This window comes from Podarcis cretensis, assembly GCF_951804945.1.
Source record: "Podarcis cretensis genome assembly, chromosome: 3".
NCBI lineage: Eukaryota > Metazoa > Chordata > Lepidosauria > Squamata > Lacertidae > Podarcis > Podarcis cretensis.
In genome coordinates, this window is record NC_137172.1 from 115,122,792 (window position 1) to 115,146,092 (window position 23,301).

The window sequence follows — 23,301 nt, forward strand, 5'->3', positions numbered from 1 at the left end:
AAAAAGACTCAGATTTTTTGCTGTTATGTTTACCCCTAGGTACTTTACTTTTTTAACCACAGTTAGTTCTGTCTCTCTCTGAAACCGTTCTGACTCTGTATCTGTCAAATTTTTTCCCAGCACCTTAGTTTTCTGTTTGTTTAATTTAAATCCCGCCACCCGACCAAAGTCTTGAATCAATTGTAACACTCTTTTCGTACTAGATTCTGGCTCCTGCAGGGTCAAAACTAGGTCATCTGCAAAAGCTTTAAGTTTGTATTGTTTCGCTCCGACCTGGATTCCTTCCACCAACCGGTCCCCTCTGATCATATTCAAGAGCACCTCCAGAACCGAAATAAATAGCAGAGGGGAAATGGGGCAGCCTTGTCGTGTTCCTTTTTCAATTTTAAACTCTTCTGTAACCACATTATTAACTATCAATTTAGCTTTTTGTTCTGAATATATTGCATCAATCCCATTCTCAAAACCCCGTCCCACTCCCATTTCTTTTAAATTTCCCTTCATAAATTTCCAAGAGATATTGTCAAAGGCCTTCTCCGCATCTATAAAAATTAACACTGCTTTTGTATTTATGTCTGTTTGCAAAAGTTCCAAAATGTCAATGATATTCCTTGTGTTAGCAAACAAGTGTCTACCTGGGAGAAAGCCTGCCTGGTCTTTATGAATTACTTCATTTAATACTTTTTTGAGTCTACTTGCCAAAACGTCTGCAAATATTTTGTAATCCACATTTAAAAGGGAGATGGGACGATAGTTCTTAAGTTGTGTCTTTTCAGCTTCCGATTTTGGTATCAATGTGATAAAAGCTTCTTTCCACGATTCCGGCGCCTTCTTCCCCTCCATAATTTCATTGCTGACCTCCATCAGTGGTTGTATCAGATAGTCTTTTAATATCTTGTAGTACTTGGAGGTCAGCCCATCTGGCCCTGGGGATTTGCCCAATTGCATGTTCTGAATGGCTTGTTCAATCTCTTGTGGTGTTATTTTGCAATTCAGGATTGATCTATTTTCTTGTGACAATTTTGTTAGTCCATTTTTTTCCAAAAATTGTTTAATCTCAACCTCATCTTGCGGCCCTTGAGTATATAATCTTTTGAAATATCTCTGGAAGCACTTTCTGATCTCCACAGGGTTCTGAATATTTCTTCCTTCAATTTCTAAATTTGTAACTGTATTTAGTTTTTGTCTCCTCTTCAACTGCCAAGCTAGCAGTTTCCCACATTTATTTGCCGATTCAAAAGTTTTTTGTTTCATTAATTTAATCTTCCACTCTATTTCCTGGTTTATCAATTTAGAATATTGTGCTTGATGAAGTTTGATTTCTCTCAGGGTCGGCTGTGACTTCGGATTTGATCCAATTCTTTGATTTTCTCCAATATCTTGTCTTTCCTCTCATTTTGTATCCTTTTCTTTACAGCATTCTGTTGTATCAAGAACCCCCTCATTACAGCCTTACTTGCGTCCCAGATAGTTCTTTTTTCCACCGTAGTGTTCATGTTTATCTCAAAATAGTCCTTCAAGGCTTTTTGGGCCTTCTCAACAATCTCCTGATCTCTAAACAAATTGTCATTCATCTTCCATCTAAAGGAGCCGGTTGGTAGTAGTGTCATGTCCATCTTCGTTGCATTATGGTCGGAGCAGGTCTTTGGGCAGATTTCCACCTTTCTGACCTTGGGTGCCAGACCTCTAGTTATCCATATTTGGTCGATTCTTGTCCAAGTCAGCTGGGCTTCAGAGAAAAATGTTCCCTCTCTTCCCAAGGGGTTCTTCGTTCTCCAAATGTCAATTAAGTCCATATTGTCTGTCATTTCAAAAAAAGTCTTTGGTAGTCTGCCGTCCTTTGTAACATTTTGGCTTTGTGACTTATCCATGTTAGTTGATACGACCCCGTTCATATCTCCCATCATAATGATGTTGTCATAGTCCAGATAATCCAGCATTGTCTCATGCAACTTCTTGTAAAATTCCAATTTCCCTTCATTTGGTGTAACCAATGTGATTTCAAGTTTATGCACTTGGCAAGGTGGGAGGGTGGGCAGTAGGCTGGGAGGAAAACATAGGCAATTCCACCTGCAATTGCACTTGCATTTGGAGGTGTGGTTAGAGTGTGTGCGTGACCTTAGGGTTAGGGTTAGGGTGAGTATTACAGGCCATTTCCCAGTTTTAAAATGGTTTTTTTGACTACATGCGATTGTGGTTTTATGTGCTGTCTCTAGAACATAACCCAAACAAAATATGTGATTTGACTGTACCATATTTTCTCAAGTCTAATGCGCCATCAAATCTATCATGCACCTCACTTTTCAGAACCTTGAAACCAAAAAAAGTATTTGACGGTGAATGTAAATGTGCTATCGAATCTAATGCGTACCTTAATTTTCGCAACGTAATTTGGCCAAAAAAGGGTGAGCATTAGATTCGAGTAAATATGGTAGTGATACTCAGGAAAGACCCGTTGAGGTAAATGGTATTAAGGTAGTTATGAATATGACTTACTTGGATACAGCCCATTCTGACTTTCATATTCTATATCAATGTGCATGAATAAATAGTACTGTGAGGATATTAATGGAGGGCAATTCATGTCTGATTTTTACCCCCAGCAGAGTCTGGCAGAGCTAGAAGTTCTTTGTAAACAGCTCTACGAGGGGACAGACTTAGCACAGCGAATACAAGCAGAAAAGGTGCTACTGGAGCTTATTAATAGTCCTGAATGTCTTAGCCAATGCCAGCTTTTACTGGAACAAGGAACAGTAAGTGCTTTAAACTTTATTATCTAAATACACATTCATTAAATGCCTATCCTTTCTCTGCTTTTCATAAACAGTAGTGTGAGATTTGAAAGTAGTGATAATGAACTTTTGTAGATTAAAAGGAGATTCCCTCCAACCCCAATGAAAATAATTTGGCTGCAACGTAATCATTGGAGGTGCTTTTTCTTCTGCTTGTTTTGATTTTCAAGTGACCCCCCCCCCAATTATGGATAAGGTTTGTACAAGCATTAATACTTTAGAAGAACATAGCAAATATGTCATATTTATGCATAAGTTAGGAGTTAATCAGGCTTACCATTCCACATGATAATGGCTTGGTTTACATGAATGAAATACCATATTTTTCGCCCTATAGGACGCACTTTTTCCCCTCCAAAAATGAAGGGGAAATGTGTGTGCGTCCTATGGGGCGAATGCAGGCTTCAGGAGGCTCTCCTCAAGCCTTGGGAGCCCACGGAAGTTCCCGTCGGGCTCCCTAGGTTTGCGGATAGCAGCCTGCATCTTGAAGCCTGGGGCGCGCTGCACAGCGTGCCCCGGGCTTCGGTTCCCCGACCTGGTTTGGAGGCTGGCGGTGGGGAGAAGCCCGCTTCTCCCTGCCACCAGCCCCACAAGCTCGGGGGACAGCGGGGAGGCGGAACGCCGCCATCCCACTGTCCCCCGACCTGGTTTGGGCTTCAGGCAGATATCCGCAAGGCGTGGGAGCCCGGCGGGAAGTCGCGCCGGTCTCCCAAGGCTTGCGGAGAGCTGCCTGTTCTGGGGGCTGGGGTTGGGGGAAGCTCGGGCTTCCCCCGCCCCAGCCCCGCACCTGGGGGGGAAATAATTTTGTTTTCTTTATTCCCCCCCCCAAAAAAAAACTAGGTGTGTCCTATGGGCCGGTGCGCCCTATGGGGCGAAAAATACAGTATTAGCTCCCTTGGGTAAAATGGTGAAATCATTCTAGACTATTCAAGGTTATGAGTCTAAAGCTATGATCTGACAGATCAAATCTATGTATTCAGGTTGAGCATCTCTCTTCCTGCTTACGGACAGGGAAGGAGTCCCCTTAACCTATAGAGCTCAGAGGCTGAAGGGGCCACATTTATGCAGTATGAAGTCTGCAGTAGGGTCTGAGAGTTTGGACTCAATGTCCTTCAGCCACAGGCAACTTGGTCAGTGATGAGGGATGGTGGGAACTGTAGCCCAAACCATCTGGAGGGTACTGGGCTGTTGTTGGCAGCCATTTGTCTTGAGAGACAATGGAGTGCATCTCCTGGGATGAAGTCAAATTGCTGTGTTAGCAGCACTGAAGTGACCTCCCTGGGGTGCAAGCCTGGGCAATGTGTGTGGAGGTCCTGGGCTGCCCAGATGACAAACTCCTCTCTTGGCCTCGCTGATGTTGCTTTAGTTGTTCTGAGAGAGCTGTGATTTAAAAGGAGGGACTGTAGGGTCTATGAAGGTCTGACCCTGTGTATATTTTACAGTCATATCCTTGAAAATAATAAAATAGCTGTTAGATATAGACAGTATGTGTCTTAATCCCATGTGCTTACATAGTAAATCTCAGGACTGAGCTGTAAGGGAGGTAAAGGTACCCCTGCCCGTACGGGCCAGTCTTGACAGACTCTGGGGTTGTGCGCCCATCTCACTTAAGAGGCCAGGGGCCAGCGCTGTCCGGAGACACTTCCGGGTCACGTGGCCAGCGTGACATCGCTGCTCTGGCGAGCCAGAGCCGCACACGGAAACGCCGTTTACCTTCCCGCTGGTAAGCGGTCCCTATTTATCTACTTGCACCCGGAGGTGCTTTCGAACTGCTAGGTTGGCAGGCGCTGGGACCGAGCAGCGGGAGCGCACCCCGCCGCAGGGATTCGAACCGCCGACCTTTCGATCGGCAAGCCCTAGGCGCTGAGGCTTTAACCCACAGTGCCACCTGCGTCCCTATACAGTGCCACCTGCGTCCCTATCAAAATGCACACATCCAAATAAATAGAGCAAATTTGTGACAGCAAGGTTTTAGGAGATGTATTTCTTGTTACAAGATTATATTTTTGGATGCTATCTAAGGATTTTTTAAATGAATAGTTATTACTGCCACCTGAATTGTGTGCATTTTTCTCTAGACCTCTTATGCACAACTGTTAGCAGCAACATGCCTCTCAAAACTTGTGTGCAAAACACCTCCTTTACCTGTTCAGCAAAGGATGGACATCAGTAAGTATTGTTTATTCCTTTCAGTATTGCAGTAGGGTATTTTGTGAGTGTAAAATTCAAATTTCAGATTGCCCTAGTAGTTAGTCAAAGAGTTTAAGATTGCCAGTCAGAATGATTTTAGGTGTTCTTCGTTTATAGCTGCTATATACTTTATCATTCTTTGAAAAACTGTTGATGTTTCTAACTTAATCTAAAAATCAGATTAAGATGCGATCCGGAATTTGTCTTGTCCTTTATTTTTTATGGGACAAAATGTGTAAACATGTGGGTGTGTTTGTATTGCATGAATTAAAAAGCCTAAGAAATTGATCAGGAGCCTAGGTACATGTATGTCCTTGTTGTAAATGCATTTATTTTAAACTGTCCCATTGCTTTCAGTAGTCCTGAACTCAAATACTTTTAGCTCTACTCCCTTAACTAGGTTTGATCTGTCAAACAAATGCAGCAGCAGGCATCTGCTTCACCTGCTTTATAACAAAAATAAAAAATAAATATGAATAGATGCGCTAACAAAAATTGGCTTCAGTTTCTCCGCATAACATATATTTTTTATTTGGGTGTGGGCATAAGAGTACAAAATTCACAAATATCTGTGATTCTTTCGTAATTAACGTGGTCCATGCGTGCTTGGGTATCTGTCCCTTAGTATAAAAGTCTTGTAAGACATGACCTTCAGTATTTATTGAAATGATCTAAAATATGGACTGTTAGTTTATCAGTTAATAACAAAGGAAAAGTATGTTTTATCTGGGGTATTTTGGAGAAGTCAGCTACATACCGAATTGTGCAGCAGCTCCATCAAAACCAGCCCATTTTGTGATTGAGGTTCTTGTTTAAGTCTAAGCTAAAGTCTCCTTCTTCTTTAAGGAACCTATGTATGTGGGGTTAACATCAAATATTTGCTTAGCTCTTTAGTCTTCAATAATAACGAGTTTTGCTAATAGTACTTGCCTGTAGTTCTAGTCCAGGGACTTAACATTTAAGGGAGACAAAGCCATATTTGGATCTTTATTCTGAGGCATGCTGTCATGAGCATGTTGCCTACTTGTATCAATGAGCTGATTAAAATAAACAGAACATCTGGAGCTGATACAGTTGCTCAGCTAATTTCTTGTTTAATACAGAGACTTTTCAGACTCTCATCTTCACAGATTCTGAAATAATATCTCCAAATAAACCTGGCACCAAGCTGTTTTGGCCTCATTGATAGGCAAGGGGCTTTAGACTAAATGGGGGAAAGTGAATACTTGTAATGGAGGAAGAAAAGATTTATTTATAGAATGTTGTAATGCATCAGAATATGAAATAAGCCTTCTAAGAAATTAAAAAGCAAAATAGCACCCTGATGTAGCTGATCAGGTAGTCAACCAAAATAATAGGGCACATGGTGATTGATTCCAGTTGACAACTGGAAGCTCACAAGGTATGGCATGCACAAGTTTCCTGCAGGGTCTTGTCTGCCAGGAAACACCAAACGGTTGTGGAATCTTTAGAGAACTAAAAGTGAGTCTGGTAAGCTGTTCCCATAACCTTGGTAGTTTTGATGAGCTATAGCAGAAATAGCCAATGTTCTGTAACACCCATTGACCCTGTCCAGTATGGCCAGTGATTTGGGGTGATGGAATCTGTAATCCCAACAGAGACAATCAGGCACTGTTTTGGCTATCCCTGAGCTTTGGTTTTGGCATGGACAGCATGGAAGCACTATGCTTATGGACATCACTGGACATTTTTCTTGTACATTCAGCTGACATGTTCGGCCTTCTCAAAAATACTATTTCTTGAGTAATTGTAATATAATAATAGCACTAAAATACCTGCACTTGCCTTTGAAGCATTTAATTAGGAATATTACTATACAGTTTTCAAGATCTGGCCTTCTGGAGACTCAATCCGTGTATTTCACAATAACAATATAACTTAGAACAGCTTGATGTATTGAACATAAAATAATTTTGATTTAATTTTTGGTATTTCGGTACAGGAAACTACATATTAAACTATGTTGCATCTCGACCAAAACTGGCCCTTTTTGTGATCCAAGCTCTTGTTCAAGTAATTGCTAAGATCACAAAGCTGGGTTGGTTTGATGTTCAGAAAGACCAGCTCATCTTTAGAGACATTATTGCTGATGTTAAAAAGTTTTTGCAGGTAAGAGAAAGTGAACATGACTGCTTGTTAAAAACATTTCTGTATTAAATATAGTAGTCGCATATTTTAAATGCCATATGATCCTAAGGAGGAGACACAGAATGGAGAAAGTAGTTCAGTCAGCTGCAAATTGTACGATTAAGAACTGCCTGAAATAGAAAAGAAGAGCCGACTTAAGGTGGAGACTATTTATGACTTTTTCATGAGAACTGTGCTGTAGAAAGTGATGCAACTGGATGAAAAATGGATGCAAAAATGTAACATTGAAATAGACCTCTTGCTAGTGTAATGTTGCATTGGCACTAAGGAGATGTATGGGGCTGCCGGGGAGGTGATGCTAGAAACAGTGGGTTGCATCTCCTTCCAATAATTTCTGCTCTGTACTGGTACTTTCCTCCATGTCGGTCCAGCAGTGCTAGGGGTTGCTGCTGAATGGAGCTAGCTTCTAGTGCTGAATAAAAACAATGATGTGTCATTTGCACCAGAGTTTCCTTTGCCTGTTAATAGTAGGGGCAGCATATGTAGAGACTCTGGTGAATGAGAAGGCTTTTGTATATACGGCAAATCCACATGCATATGAAGCCCCAACCAGATTTGGGAAGCTATGCTAACCCAAGTACATAAGAGGGGATCCATTTATTGTATATTAAATATTCTGTTTTGTGTTGTTCGACTCCAGCTCCCACCATTCCTTACCTTAGGCCATGCTGGCTGGGGCTGATGGGAGTTGGAGTCCAACAACATCTGGAGGGCCATCCCTGCTATAAACTCAAACCTTCAAGAAATAACAAGAGTTAAGGTAATGCCCAAGTCCGGGAAATGCCTATTTAAGGTTTTCCCTACTTATGGGTGGTGCTTACCTTGAGAACTAAGTGATAATTTATACCCAGGACTGTGTTTTGATTCTCTTCTTGTGATTCTTATGGCCAAGATTGTTGCTGTCATGCTCCTGTCTTCTCAACTGTTCAGTTCAATAAGTTTTAAAAATTAAAATAGAAAAGGCACTTCATTTGTTTCAAATTATGTAAGGCAAGGGGAGATAATAGAGGAAGGCAGTTTCCAAGGGGGTTATTTTTCTGTGTGGGGAAATGAGTTCCCGTAACTTGGAATGGGGACACAGGTGGCGCTGTGGGTTAAAGCCTCAGCGCCTAGGACTTGCCGATCGAAAGGTCGGCGGTTCAAATCCCTGCGGCGGGGTGCGCTCCCGCTGCTCGGTCCCAGCGCCTGCCAACCTAGCAGTTCGAAAGCACCTCCGGGTGCAAGTAGATAAATAGGGACCGCTTACCAGCGGGAAGGTAAACGGCGTTTCCGTGTGCGGCTCTGGCTCGCCAGAGCAGCGATGTCACGCTGGCCACGTGACCCGGAAGTGTCTCCAGACAGCGCTGGCCCCTGGCCTCTTAAGTGAGATGGGCACACAACCCCAGAGTCTGTCAAGACTGGCCCGTACGGGCAGGGGTACCTTTACCTTTACCTTTAACTTGGAATGAGAAATGTATTTTTATCATCAAAGCTTAGATTAGGTAGTTTTTGCTACCCAACCTAGGTGGAGGTAGAGTTGTCATGGAATTTTTACAAATTCATTTGAAAGTAAATAGCAGCTGCAAACTGAATATTCAAACCAAAGTGGTGGATTGAGTGTTTTCCCTCCTGGTAAATCTTTTATGCTTGCCAAGCACAACTCCTTTTGTTTGATAAAATCTCTGGCACTGAGTGGGAGTGGTGAAGGAGATAAGGAATTATTTAGCAAAGCAAACTCATGATTGTGAGACTTAGATTTATTGGTGCTCAAAAAGTGTTTGATATACTTTTATCTGAGTAATCCTTCCCAGAGTGTGGTATGAGGGAGTAGTATTATCCGGATATGGGAAAAGGACTGACTGTAAGAGTTGTTTGTCTTAGGCTACCCAATATGTTAATGGCTAAATGAGATTTAAACTGATCCTGGTTTCACAAATGTGAAACCATCTGCTGTTAAATGCCATTATATTCTGTTTCTATTTTTGCATGAGGGGGGAAAGCTGATAATATGTTACAGTTAATGCACTTTAAAATCATTAGGAAAGTGTGATAAAAATGGCCTTGTGTTCATTAACAACAAATATGGGAAGAATACTGCGGCTGTTTTGCAGTTATTTTTATTAATGTAATTTGATTTTACATTTATTATTAAAATGTTTGAAGTGTGAATCTGCTGTAGTTAATTCATTAATAATAGAGATTCAAACTCAAAACTTTGCTTCTTGGGAGACTTCCTTCACTGAATTATTTTCCTTTGGGAGACAAAATGAAACCATATTTCTAATTCCCGGCTGAACTTACCATTTAAAATAGAGATGTTGATCAGCAATAAATATTAAGTTTTGGGCACAAGACTTTGGATTGTCATTAAATAGGGAAAAACGGGGAGGGGGAGTCCAGTTTAAATTTGTAAATATATCTGTCTTGCCTAGTATAGCAGTAAGTTTGCCGGCCATTCCTGGAGTTTGGCTGTGTAGGGCTTTGGAATGGTTTGTTCTGATTGCCTAAGACATTGAGGAGCCAAGGCCAATTTGAGTAGATGGCACTTAACTGGGTTAGCAAGACTAATAGTCTGAACTAATATAAGGCAACCTCATGTGCTTGTGATAGCAGAGAAACTCCCTCCTCCCTGATATAGGCATTCAGGTGTTAGTACTTGTGGGTACTGAATTCTGAAGGGGCCGCAAGAATGTATGGGGACAGCCCTACCTACTTGATGACGTTTGTGCTGGCCATCATATTTGTTATGATAATATGGATAAAAATGGCCAGATTCGTCTAAACTCAGTGTTTCCCAAACTTGGGTCTCCAGCTGTTTTCAGACTATAATTTCCACCATCACTGATGCTTGCTTGCTAGGGATGATGGGAGTTGTAGTCCAGAAACTGCTGGAGACCCAAGTTTGGGAAACCTTGCTTTAGCAGAAGCTAGTGTAAGGGCTCTTGCTAGCTCAGTGGTCTTCCTCTTCTCCTTCCCACCATGTACCCTGTTTCTTCCCCCAAATTTGCTCTGCAGGGTTGGGAGAAATGCTTCAGCTGACAGAATGATCAGAAAAGCATGGTGCTGAATATCTACTTGAGATTAAAAGCCACCTAAAACATTCATTTTGGAACATTAACACTTTTTTCCCTATATGCTGTAGGGGACTGTGGACCACTGCATAATAGGAGTAATGATTCTTTCAGAACTGACTCAGGAAATGAATTTTGTAAGTGTACTTCTTTCCTCTCGAAATTCTTTTATGCTGTCAAGAGAATGGTCAGAGTGTCTTATGGGGCTGAAAATTGGGAAGCTGCTGTACATTGTAAAAAGTAAAAAAAATTGCCTAAGAAAGGTTTTTAATGGAATGAAGCAGAGAAATGGGTTGCAGGGAATGTGGCCCATCTAACAGTTGCTAGAATCAGTTATAATACTCTGAAAAAGGACAAAGAAACCAAATGCCGCCCCCCAGCCACATCAAGTAATCACAATTTCCCTCAACCATGCAACATAGAAGTGCAGGCAAATGCACCCTGCATATAGGAAATAGGTTAAGAGAGGAAAGATGCAGAAATGTTCTCTCACTTGTCCTGCAGCTTTTAATAATCCTATCCACACCCCACTAAGGGCTGCAAGGATTATTAGTCTTTATCATTTTGGAGGAAACCAAAGACAAGATTGAAGGGAAGGAGAACAGGGTTCTTGCTTCTCTTTATTTGCATTAACTTGTCTTTGCTTCGAAGTATAATCCAAAGTGACACTTTAAAGTGGCATTTTCTTCTCCCATGGATATTTTTACCCTTGAACCTTGCATGTGGTGTTTAGCATGGCCAATTTTAGGTTTGATGATGGTCATCAGAAAAAGCTGTGCTACACAAATTGACCTGGTAGATGTACATTCTTAACAGATATGTATCATCTGTTGCTGATTGTAATTTTTGCTATAGAAAAGCCTAGTATATGGATGTTTCTCATGTGTGTGATGACGTCTCCACTAAAATGGTGAGGGAGTTACGCTTAGCAATATGAATTTTTTTAGCAGTTCAACTTGCACAATATGGGTTGGTGTGATGCGATTATAGAGATGCAGGAATTTAATAAGTGGTTTAAGTCTCTTGTGAATGCATCCTAAGAATTTTTAGGAGTTCTGCTTAATCCTTATCCTACATGGAATGATTGTCCCTTATACTTTGTTCTATCTCTTCTGGTTTCATATCAATATGATCTTATGCACACTTGCTTTGAAGCAAGTTCAATTGAATCAGTGGGACTTGACCCTAACGTATAGATTTGGACTGAGGTGTCACTGCTGGCTTTGCAAAGTAGCTTGGCTGCACTTATGAAGGAACTGTCCTCCGTAATGACTGAATATTCTAAACTAAGTGTCCTGGTATTAGATATGTATAGTTCTGGGAACTATATTTTAAATTTGAGGATTGTAGGGTACAGATTCTGCATGTCTGGAGGACTATTTTTCTGAATGACTTTCTCCACCTGAACTCTGTTCCTGTTCATTTTAGAGAACATGCCCCACAGTAATTTCAGACCCACTTGTATTTTGCATGGATATTGAGTTCCACACAGAAGTCATATTTATATATCTGTTTCAAATTAGGCTTAACACAAATAGAGGGAAGCAAAACTAAGAACATGTGGGTAAGGAGGATCATATGAATTAAATAATAGGATGTAGACCTCCTGTTGCGTAATAATTTTCTTGTAGCTCACATACAAGTAATATGTTTTATCAAGTCAAAATGAAGACACACTGATTCTGAAGTGTTTCTTAATTTTTATTTTAAGGTTGATTATTCTAGACCTTCATCAAAGCATCGTAAAATAGCTACCTCATTTCGTGATACTACTTTAAAAGACATTTTGATGCTGGCATGCTCGCTGTTGAAAGAGGTAGGTCTAAACACAAGCTATATTATAAAGATCGAATTCTCAGCAATGCAGAAATCTTTTGCCCACCATGGGTCTCAAACTCACTACCCTGAGATTAAGAGTCTCATGCTCTACCGACTGAGCCATCCCAGCTTTACCCAAGTGGCTAATAATTGCATTTGTTTTTGAGCAAAATTAGTATGCCACCAGAACATTGTTTGCTGTTGAACAAGCAACAGAATAGAACATAGTAGAACAGAGATGAATTCACAATTGGAATCAGATGCAGAATATACATCTGTACCCATCTATGATAAGTCTAACTGGCTTACGAATTCAGCCGGAAACAGAACTCTTGCCAGTAAAGCTCACATATGCTGGGTTTTTAACAAATAATACTCTTTGCTCCAGTGTAATTGAGAGAGAGGTACAGCTGATTGATACTGGCAGACATTTGTGGTGAAAAGTTAAACTAGCCACTGAACATGGTATACTTTAAACACATGAATAGGCTTATTTCAGTGCAGATCCGTGAGAAGCCTTGGTGATGGATGGATGGATGGATGGATGGGTGCAGAACAGAGGGACAGCAAATTGTTTATTTCTCTCCCTGCTTGCCCCCATCAGGTCCATCTCTATGTTGTCTCCACTTAAATTTCTGAAGCATGATGGTGGTTTATATTCCTACTTTATTTTTTGAATAAACCAAGAGAAGCGATTTCTTCTTCTTCTTCTTCTTCTTCTTCTTCTTCTTCTTCTTCTTATTATTATTATTAATTGAATTTTTGTATACTGCCCTGTACCAGGGGGTCTCAGAATGGTTATTGTTGGATTGGTTACCGTTGGATGTCAAGGCAAACCACAGGGTACAATTCAGTGCTATGCTACTACAGTTGTTCCACCAGTGCAAAAATTTCAGTTTGCCAGACAGAATGATCTCTCCTCTCTTCACCCCACACACTGTTCTGGGAATTCTCCAGATCCCCCAGAGCCCATTGCAGGAGGCAGGAGGGGAATTGCAATAGCAGAACTCAGTCCACTGGCTTCCACGAGTGTGTCTATTTAGTTAAATCCAGCCCATAGTTCATATTTTACCATGAATGTTCAGATAGCTCCCATGTAGCGTTTCCCACAGTGAGAGCAGCAAACCAGGATCATTGGCTTGCAATGATAAATTATGCTGGCGATCATAGTTCATTTTTTGCTTTGCACAGTGGATAGTTAAAATGCAGCATTCCTTTCCATGAGATGACCACCAACTTTAGTTATTTTAAAAGCAGATTCGACAAATTTATGGAGGATATAAATGGTAACTAGCCATGACTGCTATGTTCTGTGTCTCTGAATAACAGTTGCTAGGGAGCGCAAATTTATTAATTTGTTTTTATTTATTAAACTTGCATACTGCCCTTCATTCATAGATCCCAGGACGGTTCACAAATGTAGCATCGCTACATTCATATCCCACTTGTGGGCTTTCTGTAGGCTTTTGAATGCTGGACATGCTGGACCTTTGATCTGATCCAGCAAGGCTCTTCTTATCTTTATGGTGTGACCTGATGGTGAATTGTATGAGCCCCAAAAAAACCCCACAGCCCCTTGTTTGGACATATTGCTAGGAGAGGGATCATGCTTTGTTGCTCTCAATAGGTGAGGAGGGAATAAGCAGCTAGCTATCTGCGAGGTCAACTATGATGTGTGAATGTGGCCAGTTACTGACACACACTTTTTTTTCTTTTTTGGTCTGGATTTAGATGTTGGCAAAACCATTAAATCTTCAGGATCAGCAACAACAAAATCTAGCAATGCACCTTTTGAAACTTGTCCTCAATTGTCTTAACTATGACTTCATTGGCAGTTCAGCAGATGAATCTGCAGATGATCTGTGCACTGTGCAGATCCCAACAAACTGGAGATCAAGTAAGAGAATTAATTAGTGGTGATAACCTGACATTTTACGTGGTGCCCATGACTATACACATTTAAAGTTGAATATCTGTTTTGCATCTAAAGGCATTCTATCTTATGGAGGTATTTTTGATCATGATATTAGTTGCAAAAAAATAATTCTATTGGTTGGGAGAGGAACTGTCACGACAAAACTTCCCATGTTTCGCAGCTCACAACCATTTGCAGTCCCACACCTTAATTCCCTGAACTTGGACAGTAGTCCTGGGTAGAATTAAACTCTTTGCATGTGAAGTGTGAGCCATGCAGTCAATATGTAATGTAAGGGACCATGGTTTATATTTGTCATACGTGATGCTTTAGGGTGGTTGGTATCCAATGAAATAATGTTGTACTAATTTTGTTTCTTTTCCCCTGCTAGCCTCTGAAGTGTTAGTATTAATGCTACAGGGGCACAATGATGTACTATGGAGTTCCATGATACTAGGACTATAATATACCCTAAAAACAGGGATCACCAACTATTTTTGGTCAGTGGGCACATTTGGAATTTTGAGGAAGTGCCAAGGGGCAGCAGTCACAAAAATCCCCTCATTCCTTTTTCCTTCACCTTTTCTTATTCTTTCCCTGCTGAATATTCCCCTTAATACCCTTCCCTCCCATTGTCCATCTAGCTGTTCTTCTATAATTGCTGTTTTGCAAATATTCTCTTGAAAAAGTGCAGGTGAATCCATGCCCAACTAACCATGATATTACTCCCAGTCCTTCCCTATCTAAATAGAATGTTTCATTGAACCCATTCTTAGTGGTGAAAACTGCTTTAAGTTAATAATTCTTTAGCGGAAGAGAAGTTAATGAAAGTTAAAATGGGCAACGTGTATACAGCAACAACAGTCTGCAGAGTGCAATCTTTCTTTTCTCTCTAGTACATCCATTTTGCCTACTCTGGAAGCTTTTAAATAGCGTAAATTGTTGCTGCAGTGGTTGCTTCATTGGTCCATTAGAAAGCTTCGGTTAGATTAGATAACATACTTAAGAAGTATGTGCAAACTATATTCTGTGGGTTTCCCTACCTTCCAGCTGCTGTGCTTTATGCTGAACAGCTTTTTAAAAATGTCAGCATTTCACTTGGGAGAGGCAGTAGTAAAGACTGAGATGCCTCTTCTCATTTTGTGTATATATTGCTAAAGTTTGTTCCTTGAATGTTTTCCCTTCCCTACTGTTTGAAAAGAGCTTTTAGTTAAAAAGGAACTGTCAGGGAACTGCCATCGGAAGGACAGGTGGTGAGAAGGCTTCAGGAGAATAAGAGAGCCTCTTCTTCAGCAGAAGAGGGAACCAGTAGGGGGAGTGCGGGAGCTCCAAAGGAAAGGGAGTCGGAGGGGAGGCTCTGGGATACTTCCAGTGAGAACAGCGAGGAGGTATCAGAACAGCCTTTAAGGACCCCCACCCCTCGCCGGAAACTGTCACGCAGGGAATCCAGGAGGCGCATGTCTGTGAAACAGCTTTTATGTTGGAAACGTTTCCGCAAACGCCCACTGTCGGATTCTACCAGCGACTGACGGAGCCATGCTGAAGGGCTCCGCTCAAGGCAGGGTTTCACTACACTGAGTGAGCTCTGAGGGATCCAGTTTCAACGCACAAGCAGCTCATTATCCCACCACAGCAATCCGACAGTCCCTGAAAGCAGCTTGTGCAAAGAGAGGCATCATGAGCAACCCAGCCGGAGCCGGAGATGGGGGAGCAGCTGCAGCCGGTCCTAGCCTGGAAGAAAGGTACAGGATGTTGGAGGTACAGTTAGCTCTGCAAACGGCGAGGCTGGAGGAGAGGAGGGGTCATGATGCAGAAAAGGGGAAAGCCGCCCAGCTCTCGAGGAAAGTGCCAGGACTGGTGCAGAAGTTTGGGGGTGATCCCAGGAATTATCAAGCCTTCAGGACAGAGATGCAATATGCCCTCAATCTGCAGTTTGATGATTTTCCTGATGAGGATTCGAGGGTTGCTTTTGTGATTGGGCATCTCGAAGGCGGAGCCAGAGATTGGGTGAGGCCACTAATGGCAGCCAATAATGAAGCCCTAAGGGACACAAGGAAGTTTTTTCGCGCCATGGATCTGATGTTTTCCAGCGAGATTGAGCAGGGAGTGGCGCGCAGGCAGTTAATGGCGTGTAAACAAGGGAACCGATCTGTCCGTGAGTACTGGACTGAGTTCACCATGTTGATCCATAAATTAAGATGGGATTTGTCAGCGGAACCGATACAAATGCTGTTCGAAGAAGGACTATCTTCGGGAGTGAAAGACGAACTTTCCCGGGGGCCCAGGGCGGAGTCTATGGACCATCTGACTAAATCAGCGCTGGCCATAGGGTCACGCCAGGAGGCCAGAGCCTTGGAGAAGCGGGAAGGGAAAGGGGAGCGTTGGAGGGATTTCCGCATTCCAGAGATGCCAGAGCAGCCCTCTCTGCCAGCAGAGCCGATGGAAATCGGAACAGCGCGCGCGCGCGCAATTTCAAACCCCAGTGAAGGGCGGAAGAAGGAGGGAAAAGGCGCCAAGAAATGTTTTCTCTGCCAACAGCCAGGTCATTTTGCCAGAGTTTGTCCGCAAAGAAAGGAATGGCAAGGAATGGCGGGGGCTGTTGGGGAGGAGGGGGAAGGAGCTAAGGAGCAAGTAAAAGCCAACGCCTGGCTGCCACCGACGGGGCACAGCAGCCAGGCCAAGGAACAGTAAATGTGCCCACGCCAGAACCCCCAAGACCAGCTCTTGTAATAGAGGTATTGCTGGAGCTGGCAAACGGACACCCACTAAAAGTGAAGGCGCTATTAGACTCAGGCAGCTCCTGCAACTTTATGAGTAAGGAGTTTGCAGCCGCCCATCAGATACAAACCATTCCTTTAAAAAATCCCCTGCAGGTGACCACGATTGATGGGAGGGCGCTGTTGGGGGGAGAAGTAGACCAGCAGACTGTCCCCATGACAATGAGGGTGGCAAGACACACGGAACGGATAGCGTTTAATATAGCCACGTTGGGAGGAGCGCCCATCATTTTGGGGATGAGCTGGCTAGCGCTGCATGATCCGCTTGTGGGATGGCATCAGAGAGTGGTTTCCTTTGGGTCAGCACATTGTATGGGACACTGCACAGAAAAAGGGGGCCAAGTAGGCACTCAGGCCACGTTAGCAAAGATAGAAGCAATGGAACAAGGCCGGGTACCACGACAATATGCAGATTTTGCCGACGTCTTCAGCGAAAGGGAAGCAGATAAACTACCCCCGCACAGAGCCTTTGACTGCCAAATCAACTTACTTCCAGGAGCGCAATTGCCAGTGGGCAAGGTGTATGCAATGTCTGACAGAGAGATGCAGGAGCTAAGGGAGTTTATTGACAAAAACCTCAAGCGTGGGTTCATCAGGGAGTCACGAGCGGTGGGGGGTAGCCCAGTGTTCTTTGTAGACAAAAAAAACTCGGACAAACCGAGATTAATTGTGGATTTCAGGGCCCTAAACGCAGTGTCCGAACCCGTGACCTTCCCTATGCCCAGAATCGATGACATTCTGACCCGGGTGAGAAAAGGGAAGATTTTTACCAAGCTGGACCTGAGGGGGGCGTATAACCTGATACGTATGAGAAAGGGAGATGAGTGGAAAACCACTATGTTCACCCCCTTGGGGGCATTTGAGTACTGCGTTATGCCTTTCGGCCTCCAGGCGGGTTCCGCAGTATTTCAATCATTCATGAATCACGTACTAGGACCATTGCTGTACAAGAACTGCGCTGCGTTCTTGGACGATGTGCTGGTGTACTCAGAGGATGAAGAGCAGCATGTGCGAGATGTAAGAGAAGTACTGAGCAAACTGCAAGAAAACCAGCTGTGGGTGAAACTGGAGAAGTGTCAGTTTCACACCAGGGAGGTGGAATTCCTTGGGTACCGGTTGTCGGACAAGGGGCTGGCCATGGATCCTAGCAAGGTGCAAGCAGTGCTGGAATGGAGGCCACCGAAAACTAAGAAAGATGTGCAGAGGTTTTTGGGGTTCGGAAACTTCTATCGGAAGTTCATCAAGAACTTCGCCCATTTAACAGCCCCCATCACGGATTGTCTCAGCAGCAAGAAGAAATTTGTCTGGACGGAAGAAGCGCAGCGAGCTTTCGAAAGTTTAAAGAGGGCGTTTGCTTCGGAAGAACAACTCTTACACGTGGATCTGCAGCAGCCGATGAGGGTGGAAACCGACGCGTCTGACAGAGCGGTGGGCGCCGTGCTTCTGCAGCCAGGAGCGAATACGTCGGAATGGAGGCCGTGTGCCTTCTTCTCGAGGAAATTGAACAAGTCTGAGAGGAATTATACGGTGTACGACAGAGAATTACTCGCTGTCCACGAAGCGTTCAAGAGATGGAGACACCTGTTGATTGGGGCGCAACACAAGGTTCAAGTGCGGACAGACCACAAAAATCTAGAATACTGGAGAACAGCCCGAGTATTGAACCAGAGACAAGTAAGATGGGCGCAAGAGTTCTCCAAGTTCAATTTTGAAATTCGCTACGTGCCAGGGGCTGAGAATGTCAGGGCGGACGCTCTCTCCAGAAAACCTGAGTACTTGGAGGGGGAAGGAGGGGCGGAAGAAAGACATATCATCTCAGAGGACCACTGGGTTTGTGGGGCGGCATTGGTGGGGCAAAGAGAACTGGTAGAGGGTATTGAAAACGATGAATATGCCCAAGAGAAACTTAGGGAACTCAGGGAGACAGGTGAGAACGCAGGGGGGTTTGAGGAAAAGAACGGAAAACTATATTACAAAGGGGCGCTCTACATACCAGGTGGGGGACTAAGAGGGCGGGTGCTTAAACAGTTGCATGACAGCCCCACGGCGGGGCACTTCGGGCAGCACAAGACCATGTGGTTGGTTACCAGGGAGTTTTGGTGGCCCAAGGTGCGGGAAGACGTGCGGGAGTATGTCAGGGGATGCGACAGGTGCCAAAGAGCAAAGGGAGAGAGGTTGGCGCCAGCGGGGTTATTAGAACCCTTACCCACCCCAGAAAGGCCATGGGAGATGGTATCCATAGACTTCATGACCGATCTACCGAGATCCAAAGGGAAAACCGCGGTCATGGTGGTGGTGGATCTACTAACTAAGATGTGCCACTTTATAGCTTGTTCACATGCAGTGACAGCGGAAGAAACCGCAAGGTTGTTTGTGGAGCACATTTTTAGGTTGCATGGCGCCCCCTTGAGGGTTTTGAGCGACAGAGGAAAACAATTTACTTCTAGGTTCTGGAGGAAACTAATGAGCATGTTGCATGTGGAGGTAAGTTTTTCCACCGCCAGGCACCCAGAAACAAATGGGCAAGCAGAAAGGGCAAACGGGGTTTTGCAACAATATCTGAGGTGTTATGTAAAGGACAGAGAAACTGATTGGGTAGACTGGTTACCTCTGGCAGAATTTGCCTACAACAACGCGGAGAACGTGTCCACAGGGATGAGTCCCTTTCTAGCCAATTATGGGTGTCATCCTCGGGCGTTTCCAGGAGAGGGCGGGGGAAGGTGGAGTGTACCTGCAGCGGAAATTTTTGTTGAAGAGATGGAAGCGATCCACCGTCAGCTCCAACTCAACTTAGAGAAAGCCAAAGAAGAATACAAGAAGCAAGCTGACAGAAATAGGAGGGAAGGCGAAACCATAAGGGTGGGTAACCGGGTGTGGCTATCCACCCAAGGACTGCCGTTCAAGGGAGGGTGTAAGAAATTGAGACCCAAACGGTTGGGACCCTTTGAGGTCATACAGCAGGTCAACCCAGTAGCATTCAAACTCCGATTGCCCAGTCACATGAAATTGCACCCAGTATTTCACAGGTCATTACTGTCGCCATACAGAGAGGGGTGTGAGTGGGGGGAACATGAGAGGGAGGTGACCCGGACACCCGTCATAGAAGAGAGAGAACGCAACATGGATGTGGCGGGGATCATTGATTCCAGGTGGAAAGGGAATCAGGTGGAATACTTGGTTGAATGGGAGGGGGAGGAAGAGTCAGAAAACGCATGGGTACCGGCAGAGGAAGTCAAAGACGAGATTTTAATAGAAACGTTTCATCGGCGTTTCCCAAGGAAACCACAACCAGTGGCAAGGTTTGGGAGGGAACACTTCGGGACCACAGATGAGGAAGGGGAATTTGAAGGGTTCCCAGAGTCGGAAGTGGAGGTGGAAACAGATTCCGACGAAGGAGAGGAAGAAGGGGAAAGAGGCGGAAGGCCGTGGTTAGAAGTGTTTGAATCCTCGGAGGATGAGGGGAGTTCCTTCCAGGGATTTCCGTCCTCGCCGCCAGTAAGAGAGGAGGCGGGAGGGGGTGAAGGGGGCCCTGGGGGGGAGGTGGATGTCAGGGAACTGCCATCGGAAGGACAGGTGGTGAGAAGGCTTCAGGAGAATAGGAGAGCCTCTTCTTCAGCAGAAGAGGGAACCAGTAGGGGGAGTGCGGGAGCTCCAAAGGAAAGGGAGTCGGAGGGGAGGCTCTGGGATACTTCCAGTGAGAACAGCGAGGAGGTATCAGAACAGCCTTTAAGGACCCCCACCCCTCGCCGGAAACTGTCACGCAGGGAATCCAGGAGGCGCATGTCTGTGAAACAGCTTTTATGTTGGAAACGTTTCCGCAAACGCCCACTGTCGGATTCTACCAGCGACTGACGGAGCCATGCTGAAGGGCTCCGCTCAAGGCAGGGTTTCACTACACTGAGTGAGCTCTGAGGGATCCAGTTTCAACGCACAAGCAGCTCATTATCCCACCACAGGAACTTTGCAAGGCAAAGTTATTTATACATGTAATATTTGTGTATTTTGTGGAACATTTTTAAAAACCAGTAAGCATACATAATGTTAAAATGGCAAACGGTACTGTTTCATTGTGTTAATAGAAAGCTATCTGGGTCATGAAACAAAAACTGCTGGTTTTCAGGGGTATGCTAAAACCTGGCATAGGCTGTGAACAAGAACTTTATGTATATTCACTCTTTCCTAAATGTAACTCTGACAACCGATGAAACGGGGAACAGGGCTATGGTTTGGTTTACAGTGGTACCTTGGTTCTCGAACTTAATCTGTTTCGGGAGTCCATTTGTGGTTTTTTGGGGGGACACACACAAAGGAGAGTATGCAAACAGGTGAAAGTGTGTTGCAGCACAGCTTCCTGCACATTGTTTCTTGCCCTAGCTTTAATTGGCTTTGTGACATTCTCATGCAGCTGTATTTTGATTGGCTCCATGGCATTGTGATGTAAACATGACCACACATTGTCCCCAGTTGGCTGGGATCTCAGTTCAGCAGCAAGGTGAGGCAGTTAAAGGGGACGGAACATGGATTGGAGCATCACTTGACAGTGGTTAACATTATCGGTGAACAAGTATAAAATATTGGGAGGGAGCTTGGAAAACATCACCACCCCACCCCAGACACCCATTTTATGTGAAAATGTGTACTGGTGAATATTTTACATAGCACTAGTATAATTTGGATTGTACTCTTGAAGTAGAGAGCATTTAGAAAAAAAACCCTGGGTTGTCCAGTTACAGTAAGCCTGCAACTTACATGGGGGTTACATTCCAGAGATCACGCCAAACCCCAAAACCACGTGTAGTCAAAACCCACTGGGGTTCAATAGTGGGTGGGATTGTCAACGTCATTTTTCCTGTAATCCTGCCTCCTTTCTGCCCTTTTTTAATTTTTATTTTGTGACATAAATCTGAATGTGCACATGTTAAATGCACATAAATTGTGGGCTTACCTTAGCAGATTTCATTTTCTGCAGGAGTCCCAACAGTTTGGGCTATGATTTATAAGGCCTGCTTCTTTCTTTTTCTTATTGCCAGTGTAGACCAAATGCTAAACGGTTATATTTCTTACCATTTTTAAAAAGAGGAGTGGAACTTGGGAAAGTTATTTTCTTTGTAACGCAGGGATTTGTCCATTTCATAATTTTGCCTTTCTCTTCTCAGTCTTCCTGGAGCCAGAAACCTTGGATCTCTTTTTTGATCTGTATCATTCCCTCCCATCAATGCTGTCTCAGTTAGTAAGTATGTTTTTCCAATAGTAAAATGTCAGGGAACTGACATCGGAGCGAGAGGTGGAGGCAAGGCTCCAAAGCGATGCGGGAGAGGGGACCAGCAGGGGGGAAGGAATTCAGCGTAACACCAGTAGAGAAGGGAGGGAGATGGAGGATTTGGAGACAGGTCTCCAAGACCCTTCACCCGAGACTAGTGGGGAGAGCGCTGACACGCCTCTGCCTTCCCCTTACTTGCGCAGACGAGTTCCTTGCAGGGAAAGTAGGAGGAGACTTGGCGTCAAACAGCTCTTATGCTGGAAGAGGTTCAAGAAACGCCCACTGACGGATTCTGCAAGCGACTGACCGGCCACGGAGTGTGGGCTGTCAGCCAAGGCATGGTTAGCCAGGCAATCTAACTGAAATTGAAGGCAACTTACGCACAAGTAACCCCTTACAACCATTACATAAAAGAAAGTGATTTCTGAGAAGCTGTTCGGACATTAGTACATGCTTAATGAATATGTCATACCAGAATTGCCCCTTGTATCTCCTTAGATTTCACTCCTGTTTATATGCTCCAAAAGGGTTTCTGTAGTACAGTTCAGAAGAGGGGGAGCAATTGCAATTGGAAGCAATAGCACTTTTCTGCTAATCAGTCAGCAGCAAATCAACAGTATATTTATAAATGTAACTGCAGCCTCTCCCACAGTCCACAGCAAATGCTCAGCCCACCATCAATTATGTATTTGCCCACAGACAGTAAAAACGTGCAAAAAGCACATGCCTTGCTTAAATGTGTGGGTTTATTTTGGCCTTGCATTTCCCGGTGCAATTCCATGGGCCTCTCTGTCCTTAGGTGTTGCAGTAGCACTCTTTGTTCGTTTATTAAATTTGTGTACTGCCCTTTATCCGAAGATCTTGGGGTGGCTCACTCTTCTGCATGTGCTTTGCAGAAACTAGTATTCAGAGCCCTATCGTCTCTGATGCTGGAGTTATTAAATATCCACCATGACTATTAGCCACAAATTGGTCTAACCCTCTTTTAAAGCTGATGTTGTGGCTGTTGTTGCATCCTGTGGAAGTGAGTAGGTTGACTGTGCCCTGTGGTCTGCTCTGAAGTTTCTGTCGGCTTCTTTCAGTGACCCCAAATTCTAGTAGTCTGAGAGAAGAAAAATCTCTCCCTCCAAATAATGCATAATTTTAGATGTCTCTCTATAAATAGCCTCAAATATTAATTTCTGTCATATAGGAGTTGCTCCAGGGATAATCCCCAAATTGTGGAATGATGGGTAGAATTCTAACAAAATGGGCCACTCTTCCATGCTTCCCCCACCATGCCCCCTTTCTCAACTAAGTTTTGGCCTTTTATTGCCAGAGTTGCTATGAC

General features: G+C 43.9%; 1 protein-coding gene across 5 annotated transcripts in view; it reads left to right on the top strand.

The window, feature by feature from the left end:
- The window catches only part of RANBP17 (RAN binding protein 17), a 192,397-nt gene that overhangs the window by 6,735 nt on the left and 162,361 nt on the right, over window positions 1-23,301 (top strand). For 2 of the 5 annotated variants that reach the window (XM_079969728.1, XM_079969725.1), the window contains exons 2-8: window positions 2,607-2,753; window positions 4,871-4,961; window positions 6,940-7,112; window positions 10,273-10,338; window positions 11,913-12,017; window positions 13,751-13,916; window positions 21,868-21,941. In XM_079969728.1, the coding sequence (XP_079825854.1) occupies window positions 2,607-2,753; window positions 4,871-4,961; window positions 6,940-7,112; window positions 10,273-10,338; window positions 11,913-12,017; window positions 13,751-13,916; window positions 21,868-21,941 (822 nt within the window). Of the gene's footprint in view, window positions 1-2,603; window positions 2,754-4,870; window positions 4,962-6,939; window positions 7,113-10,272; window positions 10,339-11,912; window positions 12,018-13,750; window positions 13,917-21,867; window positions 21,942-23,301 lie in introns of all 5 variants that reach the window. The other 3 variants (XM_079969727.1, XM_079969724.1, XM_079969726.1) reach the window with 2 other exon arrangements.